Source organism: Hibiscus syriacus, unplaced genomic scaffold, assembly GCF_006381635.1.
Source record: "Hibiscus syriacus cultivar Baekdansim isolate YM2019G1 unplaced genomic scaffold, ASM638163v2 tig00111952_pilon, whole genome shotgun sequence".
Taxonomy (NCBI): domain Eukaryota; kingdom Viridiplantae; phylum Streptophyta; class Magnoliopsida; order Malvales; family Malvaceae; genus Hibiscus; species Hibiscus syriacus.
In genome coordinates this window covers 790239-807088 of record NW_024063220.1, presented here as the reverse complement: position 1 = coordinate 807088, position 16850 = coordinate 790239, and the positions used below count along the sequence as shown (strand labels likewise).

The 16850-nt window shown below is 32.1% G+C and overlaps 1 protein-coding gene across 2 annotated transcripts; it reads left to right on the top strand.

Annotated features, from left to right (window-relative positions):
• The first annotated feature begins 713 nt into the window (after window positions 1-713).
• LOC120173432 (zinc finger CCCH domain-containing protein 49-like) lies at window positions 714-7982 on the top strand. 2 transcript variants are annotated; one of them, XM_039180612.1, is made up of 3 exons: window positions 715-1874; window positions 5458-5462; window positions 7971-7982. In XM_039180612.1, the coding sequence occupies exon 1, from the start codon at window positions 754-756 to the stop codon at window positions 1870-1872; it is 1119 nt and encodes a 372-aa protein (XP_039036543.1). In that variant the 5' UTR covers window positions 715-753; the 3' UTR covers window positions 1873-1874; window positions 5458-5462; window positions 7971-7982. The 2 variants fall into 2 exon arrangements, with proteins under 2 accessions (XP_039036544.1, XP_039036543.1); XM_039180613.1 differs by lacking the exons at window positions 5458-5462; window positions 7971-7982 and having other exon boundaries at window positions 714-1564; window positions 1613-1987.
• Window positions 7983-16850: the final 8868 nt, after the last annotated feature.

Genomic DNA, 16850 nt, shown 5'->3' with positions numbered 1-16850 from the left:
TAATTACCTAAAATATTATGTTAATCTGGTCGTTTTTTAAATTTAATAATATTTCCGGTATTTTTTTTTGAAAATCCGGTAAAAAAACACTCAATAATAACAAAATATGTATCACTTAATAATGTTTCCGATAATTTTTACCGATTTTATTATTTAACATAATAACAAAATTGGTAACATTTTATTTTAACCGTTTTTTAGTCTACCGCAACGGATCTATCCCATTAGAACCTAGAGTTCTATCTAGTAAAATTAATTCTCCCATAGTGAGTAGGGGTATATTAGATTCGGTTTGGTTCTATATATATTTTTAAAAATTATCGGTTTTTGGTTTGGTTAATTTTGATTTTTTACATCATACATCAATTAAATTTAATTATAAATTTAATAAAAAAAACTAAATTAGTTAATTAATTGTAAATTAAATATTAATAATATTATAACAAATAACTTTCAGTACAAAAAATGTGAATTCATTAGTTGAAAAAAAGGTCTCTTTTAATATACTCATAAACTTTATTTAATTAATTATTTTTTATTAAATTGATGTTCAATTAATTGGAGACATTAATATATACATATATATATATATAAATAAAGATAGAATAGCTCCTAGATTTTTAAAGAACCACGGTTAATCTAAAACTAACCACAGTAAAACAGCTTACTTTCCAGTCCCAGCTTCAGCTTATAAGCATCCAAACCCAGCCTGTATTTCCGTATACAAATCTTACAATCCAACACCCAAAAAATATGATGGTTGGAGAAGCCCATCGTTTTAATCCAACCGTCCACGTGCCACCCTGGTCTCATCTCGATGAGGATCAGACGGACGTCGTTTACTCCCCCATCAATTACAATGCAGTAGACAACGACTTCAACGGTAACGGCAACTCGTTTTACCTCCAGGAAGCGTTTTCAGCGTTACAACGTTACTTGCCATCGAACCAACCTGACGTCGAGTTGGATTCCGAGTTCCCGGGTCCGGATGGTCCGGATTCTCCGGTGGATGCTTACTCCTGCGATCATTTCAGGATGTTTGAGTTCAAGGTCCGGAAGTGCGCTCGTGGCCGGTCTCATGACTGGACAGAGTGTCCGTACGCCCATCCAGGCGAGAAAGCTCGCAGGCGCGACCCGAGAAAGTATCATTACTCGGGTACGGCCTGCCCCGATTTCCGCAAAGGGAACTGTCGAAAGGGAGAGACTTGCGAGTTAGCTCACGGCGTTTTTGAGTGTTGGCTCAACCCAGCTCGTTACCGGACTCAGCCGTGTAAAGACGGGTCGGGTTGTCGGGTTTGTTTCTTCGCTCACACCCCGGATCAGCTCCGTGTCGTGACCTCTAGCTCTGCTGATTCATACGACGGTTCTTCACCTTCTTGTGCTAAAACGATGACGTTTTGGTCCTCCCCTCGTTCCGGTTCACCTTCGGTTAGTCCGCGTGCCGAGTCATCGCCTCCGGTTTCGCCGATGGCTCAGTCGCTGAGCCGTTCACTCGGCTCGGCTTCCATTACCGAGATGCTGACTTCTTTGAGGAACTTGCAGCTCGGTAAAGTCAAGTCCTTCCAAGTTGGCTGTGGATCACCTTCGTCTCCTTCCGGATTCGGGTCACCTAGATCGGCATTGATCCGACCCGGATTCTGCAGCTTACCCAGTACTCCGACCCGGAACGCCACCCTTCCCGGGATTGGCTACTTGGATACATGGGATAAAGTATGTGAAGAAGAGCCGGTGATGGAACGAGTCGAGTCAGGACGTGATTTACGTGCAAAGATGTTTGAGAAGCTGAGTAAAGAGAATTCTTTGGAGCGGGTTAACCCTGGTCATTCAACCGGAGCTCCGGATTTGGATTGGGTTTCTGATCTGGTTAACTAAAAACAAAAACGGGGCTCCGAATATGGATTGGGTTTGATAATAGAAGAAATCCTTTTTTAAAAGAAAGCTCAAGCTTTGTATATAGGGGGTATCAAGGGAATGAGTTGCTATTATTATTCTAATGCTTGATATTAGTGTTATTAAGTACTTAATCATATGATAATACAAGTTGCTAATCTTTACTTTGTAGTGGTAATTGATATTTCAATGCAATGTATAGTTTGCGTTTTAAATTGTTCGTATTACAATTTATATGAGATAATTTTTTTTTTGTATTTTTAAATAGAATGAATTTGTTACGTTTGACGAAAGTTGAATGTAACTAAAGATGAATATCATGGAGTATTATTAATTTTATATATATAATTAAAATTAAAAGATTCAACATATAATTTTACATATAATTATAAATTAATTACAAACTTAAAATTAAATAATTATTATATATATTTTTCATAATTTTTAATATAAAAAGAATTTATAATTTATCTTTAAAAATATTTAAAAATTATAAAATAATATAATTAATATTTTATTTTAAATATTTTAATTTATAATTATACGTTAAAATTTGAAATAAAATAATTATTATATATTTTTTCATAATTTTTTAATAATAAAAAAGAATTTATAATTTATCTTTAAAAATTATAAAAATAATATAATTAATATTTTATTTTAAATAATTTATTTTTAATATTTTAATTTATAATTATACATTAAATTTTAAATTATTATAAATTAAATTAATTATATTTAGTGATACTTATTATTAATGGTGTCGAAATTTCTCTTTTAATTTATAAACATTTTATTTTATTTGTGATGATATATTGACTTTATTATTTTAGAGTATGATAAAAGAAAACATATAAAAATTCATCTTTCCCCAAAGTAACACTCATTATCCTTAATGACAATTCTTATTTTTTAAATTTGGGATGAAAGAAATCAATTCATGCATTTGTAAACTTAAATATCATTTTCACACTACAATATAATTTTTCTTTTTTTTTTAAAATATTTTATATAATTTTATTAAAATAGTATTGTAACATACAAGATAAAAAATCAACAAATTCTAAGAGGTGAGTGTTTGGACGAATTTTGAAGAGAGTAAGGGAGAATCCACAATCACTTACCTTAAGCTAAGGCATGCTATGAAGGAAGAAGATGAAGAAAGAAATGAGGAAGGATAAAGAGAAGGCAAAGTGGGAGAATCCCACGCCCAATTTAACATAAATTATAAAATTCACGGGTCCACATATCTCTCGAATAAACCTGAAACTATTAGTCCAAAATTTGATATGTTACAAGTATACAAATCCATAAGGTAGTCATGTATCTCATTATACTTAAATGGAGGAAAAAGAATGTTCAATTACTACGAAATAATACGAAACAATTCTTAACGAGTAACTAGGGGTGTTTATAAGCTACATTAAGGAGAACAGGAAAGGAACTCATAATCTATGTTGAAACGGGCTTCTAAGTAGGGGTGTGCATGGAGCGGGGTGGGTTGTTTTTTGGCCGCCTCGAACCCAACTCTGACCCAAAAATATATTCCTAAAACCCGACTCCGTCTTGCCCCGGTAAATTTTAGGATTTTTTCGCACTAGACCTGTCTCAATTTTTAAACTAAAATCCCGACCTCAACCCAATCTAAATATATTAATATTTAAAAATAATTAAAATAATATATTTATAATAATATATTTATAAATATTTATTATATTTTAAATTATTAAATTAATATATTTTATCTTTTTAACAATTAAATAATATATTTTAATAAAATAAAAATAAAATTCTTAAAATATTAAATATAATATATATAAATAAAAATTAATCGGGTTAGGTTGGGTCGGTGATTTTCACCTTAAACTCAGCCCTGACCCGCCCTGAAATTTTATACCATATAACTTGCCCTACCTTAGCCCCGAAATTTCACACAAAAAAAACTCGACCCTTTAAGGTCGGGTCAGATCGAAACCTATCGGGTTCATGTATTTTGATCATCCATACTTCCAAGCTATTCCAAACATACCCCAAGATATATAGCCATCTACCATGTCGATACAACCAGGAGAAAACATAACGGAACACGTCACCGTTAAAATTGGACATTGAAAATCTAGCATAGAGACTCACCATACTACACATATAATACTATTCACTAGACATAACCACATTAGATCCCCTGCCATATAAGCACATTAGATCGCCTTCCATATAAACAACAAATTTATAGACATCAACCTACCTTCATGGTCTATTAATTTGCTTCAAGACATAACCACATTGTCAATTATATAAGTCTATCCACAACATTCAATGGAGAATATAATAGATAGCCTTATTGTATTGTCCCGATCTAGGAAATGATAACAAGTATTGCTCCTGAATTTATAAGTATGGTTGCAAATAAGAAAAGATAGAAATGATATTAGAATATATAAAATAATGAAGATAAGTAAATGGAAATGAAATAAAATAGAGATAGAAATAGAGTTGGTGCAGAAGTTGATAGTTATAATGGTGGCCTTCAATGGATGTTGATGATGAAGATGACTTGATGTTGTTGTATGAACGACAATGGAAGATGATAAAGGGATAGTATCTTAATTAAGTTAAAGAAGAAACTATACTAAAGAATATAACCCCAACCTTTATAAACTTAATAAATGGGTGGTAAGAAGGACTTAAACCCTCTAGATATATGATCTTGGAATTATAAGTATCAAGGTGAAGTGAATGACGCCACAAGTATAAAAATTATACTTGCTTAATCGATATAATTCTCAAAGAACTTTGAAGAGAGATTTAACTCATAAAGAAAGTTCATAAATTGAATGAGATAATTACAAATGAAATAAGCCTTCCTATTTATAGGATTTGGAAGGCTTGGCCTAATAGCTATGTGTCCATTTGGCTAATTACATGATTCATTTGAAAATACATATTTAATGAATGAATGAACATGTCTTATAAAGGCTTGTGATGATTCGACTATTTATTCATGAAGGGACTTTATGATTCGACCAATGCATGCATGGAACCTTCCTTGTCCGAATGGTGAGATGCTTGTTCTTATTGGCGCCAAAGCCTCCATATGCATGGCATGTGTGGGATGGCCGAATAGACGTGATGCTTGCCTCATACCTCTTTGAGAATTAAGCCTCCTTTTAATGAGATCTCTTCACCAACGTGCACCTAAGTGTTGTGGCATATTCATGGACAACAACTTTCACGAAAGATCACAATGTATGGAAGGTAACATTTCATGATTGAGCTAGTTCCAAAGTGATTGAGCTGAAAGTGAGCTGGCCAAAGGTGAGTTGTATCATGATGAATCTTTTGGAAGCTACTTACGAAAAGTCATCTCCTGGAAAGGTACCTTTTCTCGAAAAGGTACGATTTGTGAAAATTTAACTTGGCTCATATTTGTTTTACTCTGATGGGTGATGATGATGGTGTAGCTCCCCAGCTGAATTGATTAGCCTAGCTAGCTCAAAATTTCAGCTCAAGGCAGCTATGTGCTCGGAGTGCATTGACAACTTTTCTCCAAATTGATCCTTAGCTTCCCCGGAGTTGTCTTACTTATATTCTCATAGCTTTGGACTCCATTTGCTAGCTTAAGTCAGCTCCCAATATGTGGTTGCCTATGTACCTTCACAATGAAACATAGTATAAGCTAAGTAATTAAAATAATAAGCATATAATATAAATATGTGGACTATAGGTTATAATAATAACTCATGCATTATATGATAATGAATGAATATTATTATCATAACTATATATATAACATATATAAATAAATATATCCATGTCATAAAAAATGAAATATGAATCATATATTATGAATATAATCATCATAAACATAATGTAGAAAAAGAATAAGTTAGAGAAAATCTCCCTTTGAATTTTATGAAATGTTGGAGATGCAAGGATGAATATGATGCTGAATCAGTTCACATCATCCCCTTCTTTTAAGCGATTTGTCCTTAAATCGAAAAGTGACTTCTCCAAGGTGTCATTCCACTCAAACGTTGTTGATTTGTCCTCAAAATTCATCCCTTTAATATCAACTTGTCCAAGACATTTCTCTTTAAAAAGATCTTCCTTCAAAGGGCTTTTTTTGGATAATAACATACCAATAGGTACATTTATGAAAATATTCTTTTCAAAAGTCATGCCCCTCTCAATTAGAGTGTAATGAATAGTACACGTCAGAAGTCGGCTAAAATATTTGGTGTCTTCAAAAAATCAATTTGAGCACTTGACGTCTTCAACATTGCAACAGATGATTGCTTATCCATAGAGATAACTACAACAAAGAATATTATTTAACCAACGAAGAAGAAAAGGTTGTCTAACTTCCTATAGAGGGTTGCTTAATCTGTAATAGAGGCTTGCTTAACCTGTAAAGAGGGTTATTTAACATGTAGTAGAGGGTTGCTTAATTGATAGAGATGAAGAGTTTGAAAATGTCAGTCCTCAAGTACTTAATCGACTTTCCGAAGATGCCAAGTGTTTCTGTTGAATTATGTTTCGATATAACAAATTTAAGGAAAAATGTTTTTGGACTTGAATTGAATTTATTCATAGTTTTAAAAAGGTTTAAAAAATAATTCAAAGTCCATTAAATTCGAATTTGAGAAAAAATACTAAAGGGTATCCATACACCCTACAGTGTATCCATACACTGGTGTACTGATACACCCGACAGGTGTATCCATACACCTATGACTGCTCAAATACCGAATGCAAAAAGGGTATTGATACCCCTATGAGTGTATCCATACACTGGTGTACCAATACACCCTGCAGTATATCCATACACTCTGGCTACAACAACTAGTTTAATTTGAATTTAATGAAGGTGTATCAATACCCTATTAAGGGGTAGCGATACCCCCTGTTATGGGTAGACTATTTTTACAGAAAAATAATCCCCAAATGGCTCCAAAACATCCCAACGGCTTTATACGACTTTAAACTCATTTCAAGCTATAAATACAAGCTGAGGACACTTGAAGAAGTAAGAGAACAACTATTAAAGCAATTAAACACAAGAGAAGAGTTTTTCATTCTTATTTCATCTTTCTCTTATAAATATTTATGTTCTTGTGAGCTTAATTCTTGTAAACACCTACCTTAGAGAGGTTTTCTTCTTTACATTTTCCTTTCATTGTAAAGGGGTTTTAGTTCTAGCTGAGCTTGTTAAAAGCTAGGGATTGATTCTAGTTAATCCCGTGAAAAACTAGGGAGTTGTAAGGTTATCTCTTTGTCCTCTAAAAAGAAAGAACAAATTAGTGAATTTGTTCGAAAATCATTTGTGAGGAGCTAAGGTAGTGGATGTAGACTTGGTTCGAGAAGTCGAACCACTAAAAATCACTGTGCAAATTTTCTATCTTTCAATCTCCTTACTCCCTAAACACAATAACTGTCTCGACCCTTCTTGGCAAACAATTTCAGTTGTCGATTCAAGCTTCCGCAACTCCCAACAATTGGTATCAGAGCTTAACTCGTTAGAAGGCTTAACATCCCTGAGACGATCCTAGAAGACGTCCTACCAATTCTTGATACAACCGAGAAGATGGTTTCCACCTCCGACTCATTTCACATGGAAGACTCCCAACCGATCGACAAACCTCCATACTTAAATGGAGCAAACTACCATCATTGGAAGAAATTAATGAAACTATTCATACAATCCAATGATCTTGATTCATGGGAGATGAACGAATACAGCTACTCTTCTCCAAAGAAGAAGGAGAAGAAGTGGGGTGACCAAGAATGGAAGAAAGCTCAACTTAATGCCAAGGCCATGCACATGGTGTTTTGTGCATTTGGTCCCGATATCTATAAAGGAGTTTCTTCATGTTCGAATGCCAAAGAGCTTTGGAATAAGCTCAAAAAAACTTCATGGAAACAAGAAAGAAAAACCAACAAAGGTGGTGTCCTTAATGTCTCATTAAGAGCCCGATGTATCTTCTAACTCAAATGAATTAAATTCTTATTCTTTTAATGAGTTACAAGATGCATTCGATGAATTATTTTAGGAGTTTGAGACCATGAACTCCAAACATAAGAAAATGATTTCAAAATTAAAAATTGAAAACGATTTTCTTTTGAAAGCAAAAATTGATTTTGAAAATCAAAATGAAATTTTGAAAACTGATTTATAGCTTTCATAAAAATTGAAATTTTTGAAAAAGAATGTTTTGATTTAAAAGTTAAGCTTGAATGCTTAACAAAAGAAAAGGAAATCATTTTAAATAATTCATCTTGTTTCATAATGGTAAAATGCTCATATTGCCATTATCATGGTCATAAGGAACATACTTATCATTTGAAGAAAGGAAAACGTTTTAAAATTAGACAAATATGGGTTCCTAAGGGAACAAAGGGCATTGAAACTAACGTCCAAGGATCCAAAGCAATTTGGATACAAAAATCATAGGTGTGTGGGAGCAATGGTGATAAAAGTGAAGATATTTAAATGTTCTAGCCACACATGAAAAAGGAATGGGTAACCTCTAAGCTTAATACTTTTGATTTTGATTATTTGGTTGCTCATTTAGATTTATGCATGCATGAGTCTTTGGTTTTAAATGATTATGTTTTGATTATCATCTCATGTATGTTAAAAAGATGTTATGATGAACATTTTAAATTTTTAATGATTTTTTTCATAATATTTAGTTCATCATAATGAATTTTGATCAAAATTGGTTTTAAATGTAAATGATATATCTCTAACAATTTTATCAATTTTTGATTTTATAACTTTTAATTTTTGTCCTAAATTTGATTTTTTATGCATGTGGTTTAAATGAAAATTATATCTCTCTAACAGTTGATATCAAAATTTTCAAATGCATAACATTTTTGGAACTTTATGCATATGCACTTAATTTCAATAATTGATATTGCATAAAGTATTTTAGACTTGGATATATTGAATTTCGTGTGTTACTAACATGTTTGTTATTCTTTGTTAAAATTCAATTTTTGTTTAAGTGCCAAGATTTTAAAGCTAAATTTTGTTTGGAATGCACTTATAGAGGGGGAGCTTTTGATTTTTCAAATAAATTTTAAATGTCAAATTTATCAATTACTCTCCAATGTTATTTTAGAAATTTAAAGATTGAATTATTTTTGATATAACAAAAAGGGAGAGAAGTTTGGTTTGAAAAATTTAATTTCTTAATGAAAAAGGGGGAGCTTAACATTTTCATATATTTTCCAACAAATGGTAATAATTGATATTTTTTTAACAATTGATATCCTTTTGTTAACAATTGGTATCTTTTTCATTAAACATTTTATTAAGGGGGGTTTTGCCAAAAATAATTTTTTAAATATTTTTTATATAAAAAAGGGGTAGATATTTTAATTATGTTTCGATATAACAAATTTAAGGAAAACGCTTTTGGACTTGAATTGAATTTATTCATAGTTTTAAAAAGGTTTAAAAATAATTCAAAGTCCATTAATTCGGATTTCAGAAAAACAATGCTCAAGGGTATCCATGCACCCTGTAGTGTATCCATACACTGGTGTACTGATACACCCTGCAAGTATATCCACACACCTATGACTACTCAAATACCGAATGCAAAAAGGGTATTGATACCCCTATGAGTGTATCCATACACTGGTGTACCGATACACCCTGCAGGTATCCATACACTCTGGCTACAACGACTAGTTTAATTTGAATTTAATGAAGGTGTATCAATACCCTATTAAGGGGTACCGATACCCCCTGTTATGGGCAGATTATTTTTACAGAAAAATAATCCCCAAATGGCTCCAAAACATCCCAACGGCTTTATACGACTTTAAACTCATTTCAAGCTATAAATACAAGCTGAGGACACTTGAAGAAGTAAGAGAACAACTATCCAAGCAATTAAACACAAGAGAAGAGTTTTTCATTCTTATTTCATCTTTCTCTTGTAAATATTTATGTTCTTGTGAGCTTAATTCTTGTAAACACCTACCTTAGAGTGGTTTTCTTCTTTACATTTTCCTTTCATTGTAAAGGGGTTTTAGTTCTAGTTGAGCTTGTTGAAAGCTAGGGATTGGTTCTAGTTTATCCCGTGAAAAACTAGGGAGTTGTAAAGGTTATCTCTTTGTCCTGTAAAAAGAAATGACAAAATAGTGAATTTGTTCGAAAATCTTTGGTGAGGAGCTAAGGTAGTGGATGTAGACTTGGTTCAGAAGTCGAACCATAAAAAATTACTGTGCAAATTTTCTATCTTTCAATCTCCTTACTCCCTAAACACAAGAACCGTCTCGACCCTTCTTGGCAAACAATTTCGGTTGTCGATTCAAGCTTCCGAAACTCCCAACAATTGGTATCATAGCTTAACTCGTTAGAAGGCTTAACATCCTTGAGACGATCCTAGAAGACGCTCTACCAATTCTCGACACAACTGAGAATATGGTTTCCACCTCCGGCTCGTTTCACATGGAAGACTCCCAACCGATCGACAAGCCTCCATACTTAAATGGAGTAAACTACCATCATTGGAAGAAATTAATGAAACTATTCATACAATCCAATGATCTTGATGCATGGGAGATGAACGAATACGGCTCCTCTTCTTCAAAGAATAAAGAGAAGAAGTGGGGTGACTAAAAACGGAAGAAAACTCAACTTAATGCCAAGGCCATGCACATGGTGTTTTTTGCATTTGGTCCCGATATCTATAAAGGAGTTTCTTCATGTTCGAATGCCAAGGAGCTTTGGAATAATCTCAAAAACAATTCATGGAAACAAGAAAGAAAAACCAACAAAGGTGGTTTCCTTAATGGCTCATTAAGAGCCCGAGGTATCTTCTAACTCAAATGAATTAAATTCTTATTCTTTTAATGAGTTACAAGATGCATTCGATGAATTATTTTAGGAGTTTGAGACCATGAACTCCAAACATAAGAAAATGATTTCAAAATTAAAAATTGAAAACGATTTTCTTTTGAAAGATAAAATTGATTTTGAAAATCAAAATGAAATTTTGAAAACTGATTTATAGCTTTCAAAAATGAAAATTGAAATTTTTGAAAAAGAATGTTTTGATTTAAAAGTTAAGCTTGAATGCTTAACAAAAGAAAAGGAAATCATTTTAAATAATTGATCTAGTTTCATAATGGTAAAATGCTCATATTGCCATTATCATGGTCATAAGAAACATACTTATCCTTTGAAGAAAGGAAAATGTTTTAAAATTAGTCAAGTATGGGTTCCTAAGGGAACAAAGGGCATTGAAACTAACGTCCAAGGATCCAAAGCAATTTGGATACCAAAATCGAAATAAGTGTCTCTTGTAGGTGTGTGGAAGCAATGGTGATAAAAGTGAAGATATTTAAATGCTCTAGCCACACATGAAAAAGGAATGGGTAACCTCTAAGCTTAATACTTTTGATTTTGATTATTTGGTTGCTCATTTAGATTTATGCATGCATGAGCCTTTGGTTTTAAATGATTATGTTTTGATTATCATCTCATGTATGTTAAAAAGATGTTATGATGAACATTTTAAAATTTTAATGATTTTTTTCATAATATTTAGTTCATCATAATGAATTTTGGTCAAAATTGGTTTTAAATGCAAATGATATGTCTCTAACAATTGTTATCAATTTTTCAAATGTTTTGATTTTATAACTTTTAATTTTTGACCTAAATTTGACTGCTTATACATGTGGTTTAAATGAAAATGATATCTCCCTAACAATTGATATCAAAATTTTCAAATGCATAACATTTTTGGAAGACTTTATGCATATGCACTTAATTTCAATAATTGATATTGCATAAAGTATTTTAGACTTGGATATATTGAATTTCACGTGTTACTAACGTGTTTGTTATTCTTTGTTGAAATTCAATTTTTGTTTAAGTGTCAAGATTTTAAAGCTAAATTTTGTTTGGAATGCACTTATAGAGGGGGAGCTTTTGATTTTTCAAATAAATTTTAAATGTCAAATTTATCACTTACTCTCCAATGTTATTTTAGAACTTTAAAGATTGAATTATTTTTTATATAACAAAAAGGAGAGAAGTTTGGTTTGAAAAATTCAATTTTTTAATGAAAAAGGGGGAGCTTAACATTTTCATATATTTTCCAACAAATTGTAATAATTGATTTATTTTTAACAATTGATATCCTTTTGTTAACAACTGGTATCTTTTTCATTAAACATTTTATTAAGGGGGAGTTTTGCCAAAAATAATTTTTCAAATGCTTTGTTATATCAAAAAAAGGGGATATATTTGAATTATGTTTCGATAAAAAAATTTAAGGAAAAATTCTTTTGGACTTGAATTGAATTTATTCAAAGTTTTAAAAAGGTTTCAAAAATAATTCAAAGTCCATTAAATTTGGATTTCAGAAAAAAATGATATAGGTATCTTAGGGTATCCATACACCCTGCAGGTGTATCCCTACACTTATGACTGCTCAAATATCGAATGCAAAAAGGTGTATTGATACCCCTATGAGTGTATCCATACACTGGTGTACTGATACACCCTGCAGTGTATCCATACACTCTGGCTACAACGACTAGTTTAATTTGAATTTAATGAAGGTGTATCAATACCCTATTAATGGGTATCGATACCCCCTGTTATGGGCAGACTATTTTTATAGAAAAATAATCCCCAAACGGCTCCGAAACATCCCAACGGCTTTATACGACTTCAAACTCATTTCAAGCTATAAATACAAGCCGAGGACACTTGAAGAAGTAAGAGAACAACTATCCAAACAATTAAACACAAGAGAAGAGTTTTTCATTCTTATTTCATCTTTCTCTTGTAAATATTTTTGTTCTGGTGAGCTTAATTCTTGTAAACACCTACCTTAGAGAGGTTTTCTTATTTACATTTTCCTTTCATTGTAAAGGGGTTATAGTTGTAGCTGAGCTTGTTAAAAGCTAGGGATTGGTTCTAGTTTATCCCGTGAAAAACTAGGGAGTTGTAAAGGTTATCTCTTTGTCCTGTAAAAAGAAAGAACAAATTAGTGAATTTGTTCGAAAATCCTTGGTGAGGAGCTAAGGTAGTGGATGTAGACTTGGTTGAGAAGTCGAACCACTAAAAATTATTGTGCAAATTTTCTATCTTTCAATCTCCTTACTCCCTAAACACAAGAACCGTCTCGACCCTTCTTGGCAAACAATTTCGGTTGTCGATTCAAGCTTCTGCAACTCCCAACAATTGGTATCAAAGCTTAACTCATTAGAAGGCTTAACATCCTTGAGACGATCCTAGAAGACGCTCTACCAATTCTCGACACAACTGAGAAGATGGTTTCCACCTCCGGCTAGTTTCACATGGAAGACTCCCAACCGATCGACAAGTCTTCATACTTAAATGGAGCAAACTACCATCATTGGAAGAAATTAATGAAGCTATTCATACAATCCAATGATCTTGATTCATGGGAGATGAACGAATACAGCTCCTCTTCTCCAAAGAAGAAAGAGAAGAAGTGGGGTGACTAAGAACGGAAGAAAACTCAACTTAATGCCAAGGCCATGCACATGGTGTTTTGTGCATTTGGTCCCGATATCTATAAAGGAGTTTCTTCATGTTCGAATGCCAAGGAGCTTTGGAATAAGCTCAAAAAAACTTCATGGAAACAAGAAAGAAAAACCAACAAAGGTGGTTTCCTTAATGGCTTATTAAGAGCCCGAGGTATCTTCTAACTCAAATGAATTAAATTCTTATTCTTTTAATGAGTTACAAGATGCATTCGATGAATTATTTTAGGAGTTTGAGACCATGAACTCTAAACATAAGAAATTGATTTCCAAATTAAAAATTGAAAACGATTTTCTTTTGAAAGCTAAAATTGATTTTGAAAATCAAAATGAAATTTTGAAAACTGATTTATAGCTTTCAAAAATGAAAATTGAAATTTTTGAAAAAGAATGTTTTGATTTAAAAGTTAAGCTTGAATGCTTAACAAAAGAAAAGGAAATAATTTTAAATAATTCATCTAGTTTCATAATGGTAAAATGCTCATATTGCCATTATTATGGTCATAAGGAACATACTTATCCTTTGAAGAAAGGAAAATGTTTTAAAATTAGACAAGTATGGGTTCCTAAGGGAACAAGGGGCATTGAAACTAACGTCCAACGATCCAAAACAATTTGGATGCCAAAATCGAAATAAGTTCTCTTGTAGGTGTGTGGGAGCAATGGTGATAAAAGTGAAGATATTTAAATGCTCTAGCCACACATGATAAAGGAATGGGTAACCTCTAAGCTTAATACTTTTGATTTTGATTATTTGGTTGCTCATTTATATTTATGCATGCATGAGTCTTTGGTTTTAAATGATTATGTTTTGACTATCATCTCATGTATGTTAAAAAGATATTATGATGAACATTTTAAATTTTTAATGATTTTTTTCATAATATTTAGTTCATCATAATGAATTTTGGTCAAAATTAGTTTTAAATGAAAATGCTATATCTCTAACAATTGTTATCAATTTATCAAATGTTTTGATTTTATAACTTTTAATTTTTGACCTAAATTGGACTGCTTATACATGTGGTTTAAATGAAATGATATCTCTCTAACAATTGATATCAAAATTTTCAAATGCATAACATTTTTGGAAGACTTTATGCATATGCACTTAATTTCAATAATTGATATTGCATAAAGTATTTTAGACTTGGATATATTGAATTTGTGTGTTACTAACATGTTTGTTATTATTTTTTGAAATTCAATTTTTGTTTAAGTGTCAAGATGTTAAAGCTAAATTTTGTTTGGAATGCACTTATAGAGGGGGAGCTTTTGATTTTTCAAATAAATTTTTAATGTCAAATTTATCACTTACACTCCAATGTTATTTTAGAACTTTAAAGATTGAATTATTTTTGATATAACAAAAAGGGAGAGAAGTTTGGTTTGAAAATTTTAATTTCTTAATGAAAAAGGGGGAGCTTAACATTTTCATATATTTTCCAACAAATGGTAATAATTGGTATCTTTTTAACAATTGATATCCTTTTGTTAACAATAGTATCTTTTTCATTAAACATTTTATTAGGGGGAGTTTTGCCAAAAACAATTTTTCAAATGTTTTGTTATATAAAAAAGGGGAGATTGTTGAATTATGTTTCGATATAACAAATTTAAGTAAAAATGCTTTTTGACTTGAATTGAATTTATTCAAAGTTTTAAAAAGGTTTCAAAAATAATTCAAAGTCCATTAAATTTAGATTTCAGAAAAAATGCTAAAGGGTATCCATACACCCTGCAGTGTATCCATACACTGGTGTACCGATACACCCTGCAGGTGTATCCATACACCTATGACTGCTCAAAACCGAATGTAAAAAGGGTACCGATACCCCTATAAATGTATCCATACACTGGTGTACCAATACACCCTGCAGTGTATCCATACACTTTGGCTGCAACGACTAGTTTAATTTGAATTTAATGAAGGTGTACTGATACCCTATTAAAGGGTATCGATACCCCTGTTATGGGCAACCTATTTTTGCAGAAAAATAATCCCTAAACGGCTCCAAAACATCCCCAATGGCTATATACAACCTGAAACTCATTTCAAGCTATAAAAACAAGCTGAGGACACTTGAAGAAGTAAGAGAACAACTATCCAAGCAATCAAACACAAGCGAAGAGTTTTTCATTCTTATTTCATCTTTCTCTTGTAAATATTTCTATTCTTGTGAGCTTAATTCTTGTAAACACCTACCTTAGAGAGGTTTTCTTGTTTATATTTTTCTTTTATTGTAATGGGGTTATGGTTCTAGCTGAGCCTGTTAAAAGCTAGAGATTGGCTCTAGTTGCCCGTGAAAAACTAGGGAGTTTTAAAGGTTATCTCTTTGTCCTGTAAAAAGAAAGAACAAATTAGTAATTTGTTGGAAAATCCTTGGTGATGAGCTAAGGTAGTGGATGTAGACTTGGTTGAGAAGTCGAACCACTATAAGTCGTTGTGCAAATTTTCTATCTTTCAGTCTCCTTACTCCTTAAACACAAGAACCGTCTCGACCCCTCTTGGAAAACAATTTTAGTTGTCGATTCGAGCTTCGTAAATCCCAACAATTGGTATTAGAACTTAACTCGTTAAAAGGCTTAACATCCTTGAGACGATCCTAAAAGACGCTCTACCAATTCCCGATACAATAGAGAAGATTGCTTCCACCTCCGGCTCGTTCCACATGGAAGACTCCTAACCGATCGACAAGCCTCCATACTTAAATGGAGCAAACTACTATCATTGGAAGAAATTAATGAAGCTATTCATACAATCCAATGATCTTGATGCATGGTAAATGATCGAGAACGACTACTTTTCTCCAAAGAAGAATGAGAAGAAGTGGGGTGACCAAGAACGAAAGAAAGCTCAATTTAATGCCAAGGCCATGCACATGATGTTTTGTGCATTTGGTCCCGATATCTATAAAGGAGTTTCTTCATGTTCAAATGCAAGGAGCTTTGGAATAAGCTCAAAAAAACTTCCTGGAAACAAGAAAGAAAACTCCAAATATAAGAAAATGATTTCAAAATTAAAAATTGAAAACAATTTTCTTTTGAAAGCTAAAATTGATTTTGAAAATCAAAATGAAATTTTGAAAAATGATTTAGATCTTTCAAAAATGAAAATTGAAAGTTTTGAAAAAGAATGTTTTGATTTAAAAGTTAAATTTGAATGCTTAACAAAAGAAAAACAAATCATTTTAAATAATTCATCTAGTTTCATAATGGAAAAATGCTCACATTGCCATTATCATGGTCATAAAGAACATACTTGTCCTTTGAAGAAAGGAAAACGTTTTAAAATTAGACAAGTATGGGTTCCTAAGGGAACAAGGGGCATTGAAACTAACGTCCAAGGATCCAAAGCAATTTGGATACCAAAATCGAAATAAGTTTTTCTTGTAGGTGTGTGGGAGCAATGGTGA